We start from the raw sequence: 15,513 nt of genomic DNA, 5'->3' as shown, positions 1-15,513 counted from the left end.
TTGTTATGTTTTGTTTCGGTAATGTTATCGCAATCATCACTCAACATTCGCAATGCTCTTTCAGTGTTACTAATACCCATTGGTTTACTAATTTTAAATCTAGATTTTATGTGCGTAAACGAAATTCTGAGTGAGTTATTAATCCCGCATCACGTAGATACGGATAGGCGCTTTGCTTTGTATCAAATAGTAACATCAGATCAACAAAATTCTGACAACAATTTTCACAGTCATTTTGATAGTAAAAACAAATTAAATCTGACTCGTGCAGTTGGTTTCAAAAGAATTCATAGTCCAACTGAATTCCTAGCACAAGTGTATATCACATAAATCGGTTTTATAACACGTGGTTATTGTTTAGTTGTTTTCTATTATAATGTACAGTACTGTAAAAAAAAGCACAAATCAAGGACAGCCTGTTTTTCTGCGGTGTGCTCCAGCTTAATAGCATGGTACTTAATTTAAAATAATTCAAACGAAGAAAGTCTACAAAGCCACGGGCTCCCATTTGTTTTTCGTGCATTAGTTGTCGCTGAGGTTTGGTGGACTATGTCAATTTTTACATATTGCTTTTCTTCTGTGATTATTGGGCAATCAATTTTCAGTTAATGATGAGCTATGATTTTCATCTCCTGTATTCATTTTTTTAAATACAATGGACGATATTAAGGAAAATAGCGCTGTTTGCATAAAACATAATTTTGTTTTTTCAATACTGTACCTGAACCGGATATACACTAGTTATTTATATCATTTTTGTTAAACTGCTGGATAATTTATTTTTTATTATTGATGAAATAACCATATCTTTGTTGTTTTTATGGATAGTGTTATAAAATAAAACGAAAATGAAGTATGTTATTACTTCACTGCCATCATTTTAATGGACAAATTTACAAATCGTGTATGTTGATAGTAGGGTGATTCATGCTGGTTTACCGACGTTCATCTGTAGCGATTTATTCAAATGCATCACATTCCTCTTGTGTTAGCTCACAACAAAAACAAATTTCATTTCGTCAATGTTAATTCGTTATGAACATTTCTCCAAAGATGATAATAATATAATATGTATGTGCCAAATTTGATGGTTGTATAAAACACTAGCTTTGATCAGCGGGTCGGTTAATAAAAAAAAAGACATGGTAGAGCAGTACTTTATAGAATATGAATAAGTATAAGTGCAATTACCTATGTACCAATAATGGTTAAACACAAAATTTGCCACCATTTTTCCTGTGTACTTTTTAGCTAAAAAATTCGGTTTGACTAGTTTTAAACTGCTAATAAGGTAATTTTTACTGTGATTGTTTATTGTACATAATAATTTTAAAAGACTCATATTATTTTATATTATAATACTAAAAAGTAGTTCCTGAACGTATGTTAACCATTAATTTTAAGGAATATATGATGTGGGTATATGTTATATTAATATCGTAATTGAATTACTTAATATGCCTTTTGCATAGTCACTGCTGCGACTTTGACAAAATGTCGAAAATATGGGGTTCTAGTCATTTATTAGAATGAATCGGACAGCAACTTTTATAGCCGTGCCTTTGGTTTTAGAAAACGCTAACAATAAGTCCTGACTATATCAACTCAAATTTAGCAACGGATTTAATACCTTCAATACCATGTCTCGCAACGTAAGTGTTTCTAAGTGACATTTAAAAGTCGGAGGTCAGTGATTCAAAGCATCGCAATATTGTAGTACCTTAGAGTATCTAATCAAATCGAAAATCAAAAATTAATTTGTTAATTTGTATATCGGTCAACAGAAACATAACCATCTGCCCAAAATTTTACAATATGTACTTTCGCAATATTTTTTTCAGGTAACACACGATTGAAATTAATATATTATTAAAATTTGTCAAGCAATATGATCAGGGCGATTAGGTAGATGCGATGTTATGTTTCTGTGTTTTAAAGGGCATAGAAGTAATCGCTCAAGTTGTGTGAATGTGATTAAGTGTGACAGTTTTGGCCATACCTATATATTTATTTAAAACGATATTTTTGATGTACATGTCCTTATTACTAAGTAAAACGCCTAAGTTCTTGGCAATTTTGTTCAGAATTTTTTTGTAATTTATTATTTTCGCTGGTTTCTCAACAAATTTGCTAATTACTTTTCTTTGTTACTATATATTATATTATTGTATGCCAAGAGATTGTAAATTTTACAAAAATAAATTGTGGCAAAAAATATCTTACATCTTTGATAGCCTTTACAAACTTCCCTTGGAGAACAGTGTCGCGCACTCGGAAACATTCCTTGGTAAGTTTTCTTTTCACCTTATTTGCATGTTTTCTATTTTTGGTTGTGTTGAAATTGTTGTCAGATTTTGGTTCAAATCACTCACGTATAACTTCATTTTTTTATTGTTTACATTTCTCGTCCACCTTGTTGATGTGTAAAAGTAGATGTAATCTTCATATAATTATTGAACTGATTCATACATTCACATAAAAACTGCCATCCCACTATAGCAGCGATATGTTTTATTGTCATACAAAAAAAGGTTTCACTTTTCTCTGGTGTAAGGGTTGGTGTATAATAAGACATTTACTTTAACATAACTCCAGCTTGTTTATGTGTATACGTTTTTTTTTTTCACGTGGTATGTTAGTCTTTTTCTCATGCACTGAAGATTCCATTTATATATATTTGCAGAATGCCACCCGGGTTTTGTGCTGTCCAACCTGACGTGTTTGGAAACATGCCCCGATGGATTTTATAACAGCAGCCGTGGAGCAGAAAACAGCTCTTTAAAAAGTTTCGCCTGTGCTCGCTGCCATTACACGTGCAAAAAATGCAACGGGTCTATGGACTATCAATGTACCGCGTGTTTCCCAGATGCGGTTCTATACCACTTGTCGCGATCGGTCGCTCACTGCTATCCCAAACATTTAATATCGGAAGTGTTCTCCGAATGGTATTACCGCGTGTTCACCGGCCTGATATGTATTATAATTTTAGTATTGCTTATCGTTATCCTAAGTTTTGCGTATTTAAAGAGAAAAACTCCCAAATACGTGCTAATTCCGTCGGACTTTGATGAAACAAAACAAATCAAGAAAAATATTAAGGCGAAGATTTATAGCGATAGCGAATAAATTGAAACTGTGATTCTCAAGACGTGCGTAACCTATTTTACGAATCCCGTGCCAATGTTAGTGAATGTACATGTAGCATAGCTGCCTACAACTTATATTGTATTTTAAAATTTAAACTGTACATAATAAATTATTGTTTAATATTGGATTGTTTTTTTATCGTACACAAACAAACAAATGGCAATTCAATCCAAGCGTTTTATTTAAATAAATAACCTACTGCCATGGGCTGAAATATCACAAAGTCCTTACATAATAATCATTAATTTTCTTCAGTAATCGTAGCTAAAATCAACAAAACATTATTTATATCAATGAAGTTTTCAAACAACTGTCACTTACAATCCGGCACCTTTCGACTGCGATTGGGCAGCGCTTTGGGAAAAACTAGCTGAAAATGGTCCAACGGAAAAAGAAGCGGACTGGCTATTAGCCTGACTTTGGGAAATCCCGTGGCCTCCAAATCCACCTACTACAAACCTCGCTCGATAATAGTTACCATTGATCCACCACAATTATATTACCTGAACCCGCAGAAGCAGAACTTTGCGCAAAAGCACCACCACCTTGGTGTCCTCCGTGATTATAATGGTGTTCGGGATAATGCCCGTAACCAACCCCGTGTGTCCCATAATGGCCGCCGTGACCGAAACCACCGTGCCCGCCGCCGGGGCCATAACTTTCGTGCCCGTAATCCCCCCCAAAGCCGCCGAAAAGTCCGTAATGTTTTTTCTTCAAATGTGGCGATCGAACTCTTCTAACGGATTCTAAAAATGTGGGCAACGGTATTATTGAATAAATTTTATAATAAAAAAAATAATTACCGTCGGCGTTTGATTCTAATTCGAGGGGCGCACACGTCACTTGGTAAACCAGTAAAACACTTAGAAAAATGCTCAAATTCATTTCGTGTACGCGAACTGAACGAAATTCGACAAAATTTCAAAACTTTTTAAAAAATAACCGAAGCGTCTTTGTATTTATTGACATATCGACGTCCCCACTTAAATCAGGTCTGCAAATTCTCGTCGAACTTGAAGATTTTTTAAAATAGCGACCGAAGGTTGTTCATCTCGGCGTTCCTCGAAAAACCCAAGATTTTACGTTATTTCCCCATTACTGGCGGAAACAGCGCGTACGGTCACAATTTTAATTTGAATTTTCTACACATTAGTAAAACATCCTTCAATGGGAGGTGATTTTTAGCTTGTTTGCTCGTTAATTTAAATATTTTTGGGAGTACTAATTGGTCGGGATTTTCGAAGGTCTTTTTATTTATTTATCAAATCGTTCAAGGTATATACAGCGTCGCCACTAAAGCCGCATCATATGGCAACATTGTTTATGAATTATGAATTTGCGAGTTTTACCTGTCAAAATTGTTTTTTTTAAATACCATAACACAGGTTCTTTTCGAAAATATTGAACAACGACCTTCGAAAAGGTTTTTTTTTTCACTTTTCGGACAAACTTGCTTTTTTTCACGTTTTTCCAATCTACACGCTAATTTAAAGAAATAGGAATCAAACTACTTAGTTGTACTAGACTGAAAACCTAACAAAGGGTCTTTTTTTAAATATATCTTAAATTCTCGATTTCCAAAAAAAATCGTCAAATGCACCCACAGAAATCGCGAAAGTTTTTAAAACCAAATGAAGTTTCATTTTATTAAAATTGAGAGAAGTAACTGACCTAAAAAATACAAGAAAAAATTAATTAATTTAGTGGCGACACTGTATATTTCGGTTTTTATATTTATTATTTAATTTTGTTTTTTATACCTAAATAAATTGCAAAGTTAACTAAAATCTTAAAATAATAATATATTACCTCTTATTTTGTAGGACAGGAAAAAATGTGTAAAAAATATGTATCTCCATTTCCAAGAATTATGCACCACCCATTCACTAAACTCTAGGCTAATTAAATTAAATACGTATTCGACATCGAATGAAATGTAGGTCGCGTGTGAGCTTACCTTGACCCTTAAGACTTTCAAAATAAACGAGTAATTTTTTTCTGTTTATTTATTAAATAACATTATCGAGAGGGGACTGAATACCTTTTGTAGAATTTGAAAATAAACATCTATTTGTATTAATTCATTGTCTGTCTGCTATAAACAAAAACAATGGCGTCATTTTAATTTCCAAATAGCAATTACTATTCGAACGGAAGCCAATGAAATGAATTATTTTTAAATTTTCCCAACAAAAGCGAGCCCAACCAAAATGCCAACATTTAACCAAACTCCTCTGGTTTATTTGTTGTTTAATATTGGTATTATTGGTTTCACTAGGAAACATTGCCAACCGTTTCCCTATAAAAAGGCGTGATTGATGTTAACTTCGTTATTAGTAAGGATAATATAATAAAATCTTTAAAACATGTTAAAACGCACCAAATATTAGTCATTGATTTGATAACCATGCTTTACAAATAAAATTTATAACGAAGTGAAGCTTATGAATCGATTAAATTTAAAAATGGCGGGAACTTTCTCCCACTTTGACGATATCGAACGTCACTTCCCGTTCCTTTAAAAGAGAGCGAACAGGATTTTCCGGTGCTCCATTTTGTTAAACCGTAGTGGTGAAAGCGTGCGGTTGTGTCCGTGTTTCAACGACACACAACCCACCCTAAAAAAAGTGAAATAATATCTCTAAAAATACAAAAAAAATATAAAAATATCTCGCAAAAACCCAAAAAAATCGAAAAAGAGTGAAAAACTAAAATAAGCGATATTTTTATTTCGTTTCGTATGTTATGGGAGCTAGCGTACTCTGTGTATTTGTGGTGTCGTGAATATTCGGTAAGATTCCACTGGGCTTAGTAAAAAGCTAATTATCTACGATGAACCAAGGAGCACCGAATTATCCCATGGCGTCTCTGTACGTCGGGGACTTGCACTCCGATATCACTGAAGCCATGCTTTTTGAAAAATTCTCATCAGCTGGCCCAGTCTTATCTATTAGGGTTTGCAGGGATTTGATAACCCGTAGGTCTTTGGGTTATGCCTATGTAAATTTCCAACAGCCCGCTGACGGTGAGTTACCATATGGCACAGCGTACTTTCAAATTTGTTTAAACATCTCGATATGCATGGATAATTATGAGTCACCAATATTCACATCAAATAATTTGTGAAGGGGAAGTCCTCATTTATCTACTGTGCATTTAGTTGAACAACCTTGAAAGTGCATTTATTGATTACTGGTTGAGATATCGTTTAACTGCTAAAAAAAGTCGAAATTTTAACTTCAGTAGTTGCGATAAGTGAAATTTCTGAAAGCGTGTTGCAATAAAGATAATTGTTATCAGCATTACCTATTTATGGATCAATTTTTCTTTACTATTAAAAAAAATATATTTAAAAAAGCCTCACAACTTTTTGTATCCAATTTTAGCGGAAAGAGCGCTGGATACTATGAACTTTGATTTAATCAAGGGACGACCCATTCGTATCATGTGGTCTCAACGTGATCCTTCTTTGAGGAAATCCGGAGTGGGCAATGTATTTATTAAAAATTTGGACCGTTCCATTGACAACAAAGCTATGTATGATACTTTCTCTGCTTTTGGAAATATTCTTAGCTGTAAAGTAGCTCAGGATGAGAACGGAACCAGCAAAGGCTATGGTTTTGTTCATTTTGAAACTGAAGAAGCGGCAAATAGGTCTATTGAAAAAGTGAATGGAATGTTACTGAACGGAAAGAAAGTTTACGTTGGCCGTTTTATTCCTCGCAAAGAAAGGGAGAAGGAACTTGGAGAAAAAGCCAAATTGTTCACAAATGTTTATGTAAAAAATTTTGGTGAAGACCTAACGGAAGAGCAATTGCGCGGGATGTTTGAAAAGTTTGGTAAAATTACCAGCTATAAGATAATGAGCAAAGATGACGGGAAATCCAAAGGATTTGGATTTGTCGCATTTGAGAGTCCTGAGGCGGCCGAGGCCGCAGTTGAAGCTCTGAATGGTATGTCGCCGATTTTTGAGTTAATTTTTGCAGTGGTGTTGATTACTAATTTTCATAGGCAAGGAAATTGTTGAAGGGAAACCGCTGTATGTTGGCCGGGCACAAAAGAAGGCGGAGCGGCAGCAGGAGTTAAAACGCCGGTTTGAAGCGCTGAAAATGGAAAGGCTTAACCGTTACCAAGGGGTCAATCTTTATGTTAAAAACTTGGATGACACTATAGATGATGAGCGGCTACGCAAGGAGTTCTCACCATTTGGAACTATAACTTCAGCCAAAGTAATGATGGAAGAAGGCCGGAGCAAAGGATTTGGTTTCGTCTGTTTCTCATCTCCTGAAGAGGCTACGAAGGCCGTCACTGAGATGAACGGTCGTATTGTTGGATCCAAGCCGTTGTATGTAGCTTTGGCTCAAAGAAAAGAAGATCGTAAGGCCCACTTGACATCCCAATACATGCAAAGAATGGCTAATATGCGTATGCATCAAATGGGTCAGTTTATCCAGCCGGGTGCGTCTAGCGGTTACTTTGTACCTACTTTACCCGCCCCGCAAAGATTTTATGGTGCAGCTCAACTTCCGCAGATTAGAACGAGTCCAAGATGGCCTACCCAAACACCCGTTAGACCAGGCGGACAAGGAGGTAAGATTTTTCACATGGAAAGTGTTGGATTAATTAAAAACTAATTTATAGGTGCTACTGCCTACGCTGGTATGCCAAACACCTACAGAGCCACAGCCCGTCCGCCAAATCAGACCGCGGCCATGCGCAGCAACATTAACGTCCCAAGACCCATCACTGGTCAACAACCCCCTAATATGCAAGGGCGACCGCTTGCAGGTCAAAGTGTAGTCGCTGCTGGAGGAAGTCGCACCGCTAACTTCAAATATACTGCAAATATGAGAAACCCACCGCAAGCCATGGGTGCCTTACCAGCAGCGCCGGTTCAGCAAGCCGTGCATATTCAAGGACAAGAACCACTGACCGCTACCATGTTGGCGGCGGCACCGCCCCAAGAACAGAAACAGATGTTAGGAGAGCGTCTTTTCCCACTTATTCAGCGGATGTATTCCGACCTGGCCGGCAAAATCACCGGCATGTTGTTGGAAATCGACAATACTGAATTGCTGCATATGTTGGAACACAACGAATCTCTCAAGAACAAAGTTGAAGAGGCCGTGGCCGTGCTGCAAGCCCACCAGGCGAAACAAGCCGCGACCCAGATCAAGAAAGAGTAAAGAAACGCATTTTGTGCGTCAAATACACAGATTTTACGTATGTATGATAAAATTAAAAAAATTGCAAACAATTTAAAAGACAAAAAGTTGAAAAAAAAAAGGAAACAACCAACAAAGTTAAAAAAAGAAATTTATAGATAACTTTTGTTCAGACGACGCCCTTTTTTGCAAGGTCCAACTACTGCAAGTTGTTTGTACATTTTATTGCTCCTAATTTTTGTTTACTTACAGTCAACTTACAGTTTTTCATACCAACGAAGCAGTCAGTCTACATCTATCTTTTCTTTACTAGGTTATATTTTCAGTAGATTTAAGTTTATTCGCCTATTGGAATATTAACGGCGCAATATTTGTTAATTGGCTTTTTATATTTGATGATTTACTCTTCAATTTAACCTTACCATTGTATTCAATTGCTCCTTCTAAGTAAATATTGTTTAGGGCAGACTTTTATTTAGTGGATAAAACCTTTCTGGCAAAAATTGCATTTACCTGTTAACAGAGCTCCACAAAACCCTTGCGATGAGCTCCTTTCGATAATTTATTTAATAAAATTATAAACCTACTTCTTTACAGTTTAAATTTTTAGTATTTCTATTTCTAAAATTCTATGGTTTGGGGATTACTTTGTAATTCCTTTGGGATTAATAAATGTGTATTGATTATATATTTTTTATTTTGTATTCCTACCTGGCAGTAGTAAACTCCAAAAAAAGAACCGTTATTGATGTAAAAAGACCCTCAAAACATTTTATTTGTATAGTGTGTATTTAAAAAAAAAAGCGACATTAAGATATACTCTTCACAGCGTTCTGGGCAGCTTCATCTAAAGTCTCGGCTGTTTGAATGTTTAGACTGGAATCTTTAATAATTCTTCTGGCTTCAGTCGCGTTAGTACCTTCTAGCCTCACAATAAGTGGTACTTTAAGAGGAGTGCTTTTTAAAGCGCCCACAATGCCATTGGCAATGGTGGCGCAATTTACTATGCCACCAAATACATTAACGAGTATTGCTTTCACGGAAGGATCTGACGTGATAATTTGAAATGCAGCACGGACTTGTTCCTCTTTAACGCTACCACCTACGTCTAAAAAGTTCGCGGGTTCTCCGCCATATAATTTGATTATGTCCATTGTTGCCATAGCTAAACCGGCACCATTTACTAGACACCTAGAAAACGAAGATTAAATATTAATTCCACAAATGACTATATGAACTACCCTATGTTCCCAGTCATACCAATATAATTAAGATTATATTTGGCAGCTTCTACCTCTCTGGGGTCACTCTCGGTGTATTCTTCCAAAGAAAAAACATCTCTTTGCCGAAATTTCGCGTTATCATCGAAATTAAGTTTCGCATCTACAGATATTACTTTTCCGTCGTCTGTTTCTACTAGCGGATTTATTTCTATTTGCGTAGCATCCACGGCAACGAAAAGATTCCACATTTTTTTAATTTCCTCGGCTGCTTTTTTCCTGAGTGGCCCGTTGAATTCAAGAAACTCGGCTAGTTCATGAGCCATTTGATCAGTGATACCTTCGAATATATCAATAGGTAAAGTTTTTAATAAGTGGGGAGTTTTTTCAGCAACTGCTTCGATATCCATTCCACCCGCAGGAGATGCTATTATCACGGGTCCATTTTTTTGGCGATCCATTAATATACAGACGTAGGTTTCGCGTTTGATATTGACACTTTCGGCAATCATTATTTTATTTACCGGAATTCCATCTTTGGGCGTTTGTTTGGTTATCAGCTTGTGTCCCAACATCTGTTTGACGATATCTAAAATTTCTTCTCTCCTAAAATCAATATCCCGGTTTGGTTTGATTGCTAAAGCATAACTAGAAATTACTTTTGTGTAATATGAACCCCTCCTTTGAAGCCATTATCAAAATGGCCTTTTCCTCTGCCACCCGCCAGGATCTGTGCTTTAATAACATACTCGGCAGCATCTACAACCCGAAAAAAACCTAGTTTCTCACCTAACCAAATTTAAAAGCTGCACTTACTAAATTTGTCCAATTCACTAGCACCATGTTCATCTATCATACAAAAATCCTGGATGGCAACATTGTTTTTCCTTAGCAAGTGTTTACTTTGGTATTCTAACAAATTTAAATGCCTAATTGGAATCTACGACACGAGGCGATAGATGAGTGTTCAAAAAATGGTGTTTAAGCTACCTACTTTTAACACGTCGTGTGCTAAGGGCAATTTGCGGACAGTGTTCCAAACAGACATTTTACAAATATCCACTAATCACTAACGCACCAAACGTAAAACGCACTAATTTGCTTATCAGAGTTCAAAAGGGCGATTTTGGTTTTTCGTAAATAATAGTCACGTTAATAAACGTAAATTACGATAATAAATCATAAAAAACACAACGATTAATATATATATATATATATTGAGTTAACCAAAAGAGCAGACACTCAAGCAGGAATATAATACAATAAATGTGTAAATAGAAAGCTATTTTATAAGGTAGTGATTATTCCCGAGAAGCGTATATCGTGTTGTCTAAATTAGTAACACGCATTCGCATTTGATGCGGAATTAATTCAACAATAACGCATCTATTAAAGGAATTTCTTTCCCAACCTCATCTCGAAAATTATTCATTTAAAACTAATTATAAAAATCATTTTAATAATAAACATCAACATTTCTCCACCAGTTCAGAATAAAACAAACTAAGAAATTTTAAGAAGTTTGTATTTACAGCTAATAACTTAAATGAAACTCGTTATCTCGTTCCATTGATTTCTTCTTCAACAAAACTATGCAAACTATTAGTAATATTAACAAAGATATAACCAACCCGACGAGTGTAAACAGTGCGTGTCGTAGACTAGCGCCGGGATCTAGAGAAAATAAAATGGACCAATCAAAACATCCCGCTACCAAAACAAGAAAATCACCTGGGCTTTTTTGTAACTCTTTTGGTATCACATTAGGAGCTGGAACATGTGATGCCATTTTCGGCAAAAGTTGATTCCAAAACGCTATTGCTAGGCTTCGCCTTTTAACTTCGCCACTGTTATCGATACTAGAGTTAAAGTCAAAATTTTCTATGTATTGATCCACGGGTGTGTACTTCCTCCACTGTTTCATTCTGTTGTTATTTGGCGTCGGGTTTCTATAAATAATTACAAACCGATGAATGACCATTAAAAATGCGACTTTCATTTTACCCAACATAAATAAAGTCGATCCATATCTTTTTTAACTGGGCACTAAACCTGGCTTCCATCGAGTTAAATCTTCTCCTTCCTGTGTGTTTTAAAAGCGACGGTCCAAAGAGTAAGATTAAATCCGAAGCAGCTAGCTGATCTAAAAATGATCACGATGCACGATTAGCTGGTTGTATTTACAAATTTTCAGGATTCTTCCTGGGTAGGTTGTTGTTAAATCGCTGTTCATGTTTCGCCAATCAAGCTGTTGGCTTCTTCAAAGCATAACTGAAATTTCTTCCCATTCTACTCTGTCCCTGCTTATATACTGAGTGGGCGGAGCTAAAGGAGAGGCATGAACATTGTTTCGAATGACTGATTCCCTCGTTTGAGGAGGTAAAGACCTGAGGCGTGGTTAAAATTGTTTGGTTGTTTAGAGGTTTCTGCGAATTCTTGGATTTTTCTTTGGCAGAAGAATTGATTATATTCAAGAATTTTAGTTTGATAAGTTTATTTGTCGTAGTCTTAAGGATTTTAGCCTAATTGACATTTTCCGTCCTGTTTCTCCAATGCCAAATATGCATGGAATTTGGTCTTTGACGGATCGAAGATGAAAGATTTTTGATGGTGAATCTGGTTTTAACGTTATTATTATTATTACATGTGGCCAGTGGCGTTTTCAATGTAAGGAAGGACAACAGTGGCAAGTATGGGGTTGCTTTGAAATTGATTTCCCTTGGGAGATTGTGGTGAAATATATTTTGTAGTGGAAAGCTTAATATATTTTTCTGTAAACAGATTAGATCTTATTTTCTATTAAAAATAATTAATAATATCTAGGAATGGGAGAATATTTTTAGGTTCTAATTCAATGGTAAAACTTGTATTAGGGCGTGTCGAGTTTAAATGGCCAAGAAAATCTCGGATCATGAGATCAAATAACACAAGTATCATCAATGTAGCGTTTCCATAATTTTGGTTTTAGCAGGAAAGTGTCGAGGGTTTTCTTCTTCCATAAATATATATTTGCGATGACTGGTGATACTGGAGAATCCATAGCTGTTCCCTGATATTTGACAGTTTCAAGAAAAATATGTTCCAGACAAGCACCAAATAAAAACCTGTGCATAAATAGAAATCTATAAGCAATCAAACAATCTTAATCGCGACTCAGCAATATGGGAATCAATCAGCCGAGACAATGTTCATGCACCTCCTTTAGCTCCGCCCCCTCAAATATAAATAGGTACAGAGTAAAATGCAAATCAGTTTAAGTTAAGCTTTGAAGAAGCTAACAGGATGATGTTGTGGAAGTTTCTATAAGAAAATAATCTGCTAATTCCTGAAAATCCGTTACCAGTGGTATTCAAAGAGGGTCCTACGTCGTTTATGGAGTAGACGAAAATAGGTTGCACGTAAGAATTCAAATACGACAACTGCAAAAAATGCGGCGCCTCAATTTTCGACTCGAATTCTAAATTTCGAATCTGATCGAAAAGCAGCCTGACGTCGTCTTGACTAGTCGACCCGTATTTCCAATTAACCAAATCAAACACTTGATCGTAGTTCGGCCCTTTAGTAAATTTGTAAAGGCGGAGAATCTCTGGAATTTTTGACCGTTCCACGTAGTACTGTAGTTGCTGGTAGCCTTGACTGGCGAAATCCACCCACTCATCTAAAAGCGAAACTATATTTAGGTCAAAGAACGCGTCTACGTTCGTTTACATAGTTGGGGGTGTGTGATCGGTTTCGAAATACCCGTTAAAATCGGGACTTGAAAAAAAGTTGCTTCCCTGAAAGCTTTCGCCGGTTCATTCGGTAAATATCGATTGTTTTCTGCGAGAAAAGTGTCCACCACGGGAAGAAACAAAAAGTCGCTCAACTAAAAAAAGTATATATAAAATTAACGTGCCCCAGCAGGAAACGCCTGCGTACTTGCGAATATTCCTGCAACGCTCGTAAAACATGTTCCGTCGTTTTGGATCGTAAACATCTTAAATAGTCAAAAGAATTGCACGTTAAAAGTCTCAGTATTTCTTTTGATGCTTCTATTGGATCGTTTTGAGTTTGCCATGCTGATACCGCACTTCCGGATGAAATTATCGCCCTCTGGAAAAGACCTAGAGGAAACGAAATTTTCTCGAATCTTCTTGAGTTTTCCACATTACCTGCGGTTCTTGGCGATATCAAATGGAAAGCGACGCTGACCGCGCCGGAAGAGTGTCCAAAAAGGGTGATTTTATCCGGATCGCCTCCGAAATGCTTAATATTGTCTTTAACCCAGAGAATAGCAAAATATTGATCAAGGAGTCCCAAATTACCTCTGGCTTCTTCGGTACCCAAACAAAAATACCCGAAAATATTCAGTCTGTAGTTCGCTATAACTACAACTACCCCTTCGACTGCTAGGTCTTGGCCCGATATCGGCAATTCGGTGTTTCGGTAAAAATCTAGACCTTCGAAAAACATCAACACCGGGATGTTGGCAAAATTACCAGAAACCTGAAATCTTTTCCAATAATAACAAAGTCCGTACTGACGTAGATACTTACAGATGGGGACCAAATATTCAAATAGAGGCAGTCTTCGTTACCAACAACTTCTCCTTTTCTGGTTAATTGGGCGCATCTCGGACCATAGCCGATTGCTTTGAACGTTTCATTCCAGCCAGCGTGTTTTTGCGGGGGCTTAAATCGATTATTTCCAATAGGGGCCGCCGCATAGGGTATGCCCAAGAAACTATTTACCAATTTTGATGATTCCGTATACAAAGTCAACTAAAAAAAAACATATCTATAACAACTTAAATTCGTAAACGGAAGATCATATGTGAAACGATACGTCATCAGTTAAATTACAGAAAAGTTGTGGTTTTTACACCGTTATTAAACTACCTAATAAATAAAATAAAACAATACGATATATTAACTTATTAATTAATGTACAGTGCTTCAATTTATCTTGATAACATTTTAATTGGCTGTAACTTTTTTGTTTTTAGAGATATCAAGGTAACCAAAAAAACAAAATGTAGGGTTAGTAGCCAATTTTTTTTTCGAAATGATGTATAAAACGAAACACTATCAATTTTCTGACATATAAGCATACATCATATTTCTTGAAATGCAACACCCTGTATATTATATATGCCTAAAATAGAATATTTTATTCCTACTTCTTCCACTTTATATTTTAGCACACTAGTTTTTGACAAATTGGATAAAATAGAAAATTTTTATATAATTTCAAAGGGTTTTATTAAACGCTTCTTAAAATTTAAAATTTAGGGGGTAATAGGGCACAGCACACCCCCTTTTTCTGATAGTCTGCAGTTTTTATTTACAAAATTAACATGAAACAACTGGGAGAGAGGTAGAATAGAAATCTTAATGTTCTCTCACAAATTTAGATAGTTGGCATTAGCAGAAATGTTACAGGCAGACTTGAAATTCAAAGCAACTTTTCTTCGTATGCCGTATCTCTCAACGCTCAAACAGTGAAAGTGGCCACTCTGTATATGATCGCGTGTTACCTACCCCCTCCACAAGTCCTTGCGGTATCCTCAGGCTAAGTTTGCGTTCCTGCCATTTTTGGCAACAACCGCATTTAAGGACAATTACGTAAGTCAAAAGTGTCACCAAAAACATAATTCCTCGCACAAATCGATGAACGAAGAACGCGAGAACATATTGCCAACGAACGGTCAATTGACAATGTGGACGATAAAAAAAATAGTTTTCGGATTCTGTTCGGCAATACGTGCACAAAACTTCCGGAACTGGATCTTTTGTTTATATATCCGGTCGGACATAATTGGCAACGTGGTCTATGAATATCAATTTGACACGCTTATGTATTGCAGATAACCGATTAAAAAATAATACTTGTGGAAATTTTGTTTTTTGACACCTAGATTAATGAATTGCACCGTAAGACTACTAAAATAAATATATTTATTACACTAAAATTCCATCTATATCGAAATTAGTTGAATTCAT

The 15,513-nt window shown here is 36.0% G+C and overlaps 5 protein-coding genes across 11 annotated transcripts in view; 2 read left to right on the top strand and 3 right to left on the bottom strand.

Annotated features, from left to right (window-relative positions):
• LOC132708518 (furin-like protease 1) overlaps positions 1 to 3,263 on the top strand; it is a 52,731-nt gene extending 49,468 nt beyond the window's left edge. For all 4 annotated transcript variants that reach the window (XM_060680852.1, XM_060680850.1, XM_060680853.1 and 1 more), the window contains one exon: positions 2,684 to 3,263. In XM_060680852.1, the coding sequence (XP_060536835.1) occupies positions 2,684 to 3,126 (443 nt within the window). In that variant the 3' untranslated portion in view covers positions 3,127 to 3,263. The remainder of the gene's footprint in view (positions 1 to 2,683) is intronic.
• A 12-nt stretch (positions 3,264 to 3,275) lies between these two features.
• On the bottom strand, positions 3,276 to 5,358 carry LOC132708519 (uncharacterized). Of its 4 annotated transcripts, none has more exons than XM_060680855.1 (5): positions 4,957 to 5,358; positions 3,951 to 4,208; positions 3,651 to 3,893; positions 3,469 to 3,598; positions 3,276 to 3,411 (listed from the first exon to the last, which is right to left on the bottom strand). In XM_060680855.1, exons 2-5 carry the CDS (start codon positions 4,030 to 4,032, stop codon positions 3,399 to 3,401), a joined length of 468 nt encoding a protein of 155 aa, XP_060536838.1. In that variant the 5' UTR covers positions 4,033 to 4,208; positions 4,957 to 5,358; the 3' UTR covers positions 3,276 to 3,398. The 4 variants fall into 4 exon arrangements, with proteins under 4 accessions (XP_060536838.1, XP_060536839.1, XP_060536840.1 ...); XM_060680856.1 differs by having other exon boundaries at positions 5,105 to 5,358; XM_060680857.1 differs by having other exon boundaries at positions 5,189 to 5,358.
• Positions 5,359 to 5,687: 329 nt separating this feature from the next.
• LOC132708701 (polyadenylate-binding protein 4-like) lies at positions 5,688 to 9,000 on the top strand. Its single transcript, XM_060681219.1, has 4 exons — positions 5,688 to 6,172; positions 6,534 to 7,100; positions 7,159 to 7,737; positions 7,789 to 9,000. The coding sequence occupies exons 1-4, from the start codon at positions 5,980 to 5,982 to the stop codon at positions 8,331 to 8,333; spliced, it is 1,884 nt and encodes a 627-aa protein (XP_060537202.1). The 5' UTR covers positions 5,688 to 5,979; the 3' UTR covers positions 8,334 to 9,000.
• A 7-nt stretch (positions 9,001 to 9,007) lies between these two features.
• On the bottom strand, positions 9,008 to 10,805 carry LOC132708702 (succinate--CoA ligase [GDP-forming] subunit beta, mitochondrial). Its single transcript, XM_060681220.1, has 5 exons — positions 10,527 to 10,805; positions 10,349 to 10,472; positions 10,192 to 10,291; positions 9,554 to 10,138; positions 9,008 to 9,503 (listed from the first exon to the last, which is right to left on the bottom strand). The coding sequence occupies exons 1-5, from the start codon at positions 10,578 to 10,580 to the stop codon at positions 9,122 to 9,124; spliced, it is 1,245 nt and encodes a 414-aa protein (XP_060537203.1). The 5' UTR covers positions 10,581 to 10,805; the 3' UTR covers positions 9,008 to 9,121.
• A 234-nt stretch (positions 10,806 to 11,039) lies between these two features.
• LOC132695872 (carboxylesterase 5A-like) lies at positions 11,040 to 15,267 on the bottom strand. Its single transcript, XM_060660434.1, has 9 exons — positions 15,052 to 15,267; positions 14,068 to 14,292; positions 13,684 to 14,017; positions 13,451 to 13,635; positions 13,241 to 13,397; positions 12,873 to 13,190; positions 11,537 to 11,675; positions 11,264 to 11,481; positions 11,040 to 11,206 (listed from the first exon to the last, which is right to left on the bottom strand). The coding sequence occupies exons 1-9, from the start codon at positions 15,160 to 15,162 to the stop codon at positions 11,067 to 11,069; spliced, it is 1,827 nt and encodes a 608-aa protein (XP_060516417.1). The 5' UTR covers positions 15,163 to 15,267; the 3' UTR covers positions 11,040 to 11,066.
• Between the last annotated feature and the right edge of the window lie 246 nt (positions 15,268 to 15,513).

This window comes from Cylas formicarius, unplaced genomic scaffold, assembly GCF_029955315.1.
Source record: "Cylas formicarius isolate icCylForm1 unplaced genomic scaffold, icCylForm1.1 PGA_scaffold_12__32_contigs__length_19106922, whole genome shotgun sequence".
Classification (NCBI taxonomy): Eukaryota; Metazoa; Arthropoda; class Insecta; order Coleoptera; family Brentidae; genus Cylas; species Cylas formicarius.
The sequence above is the reverse complement of the archived record's forward strand: the minus strand, read 5'-3'. Positions and strand labels throughout refer to the sequence as shown.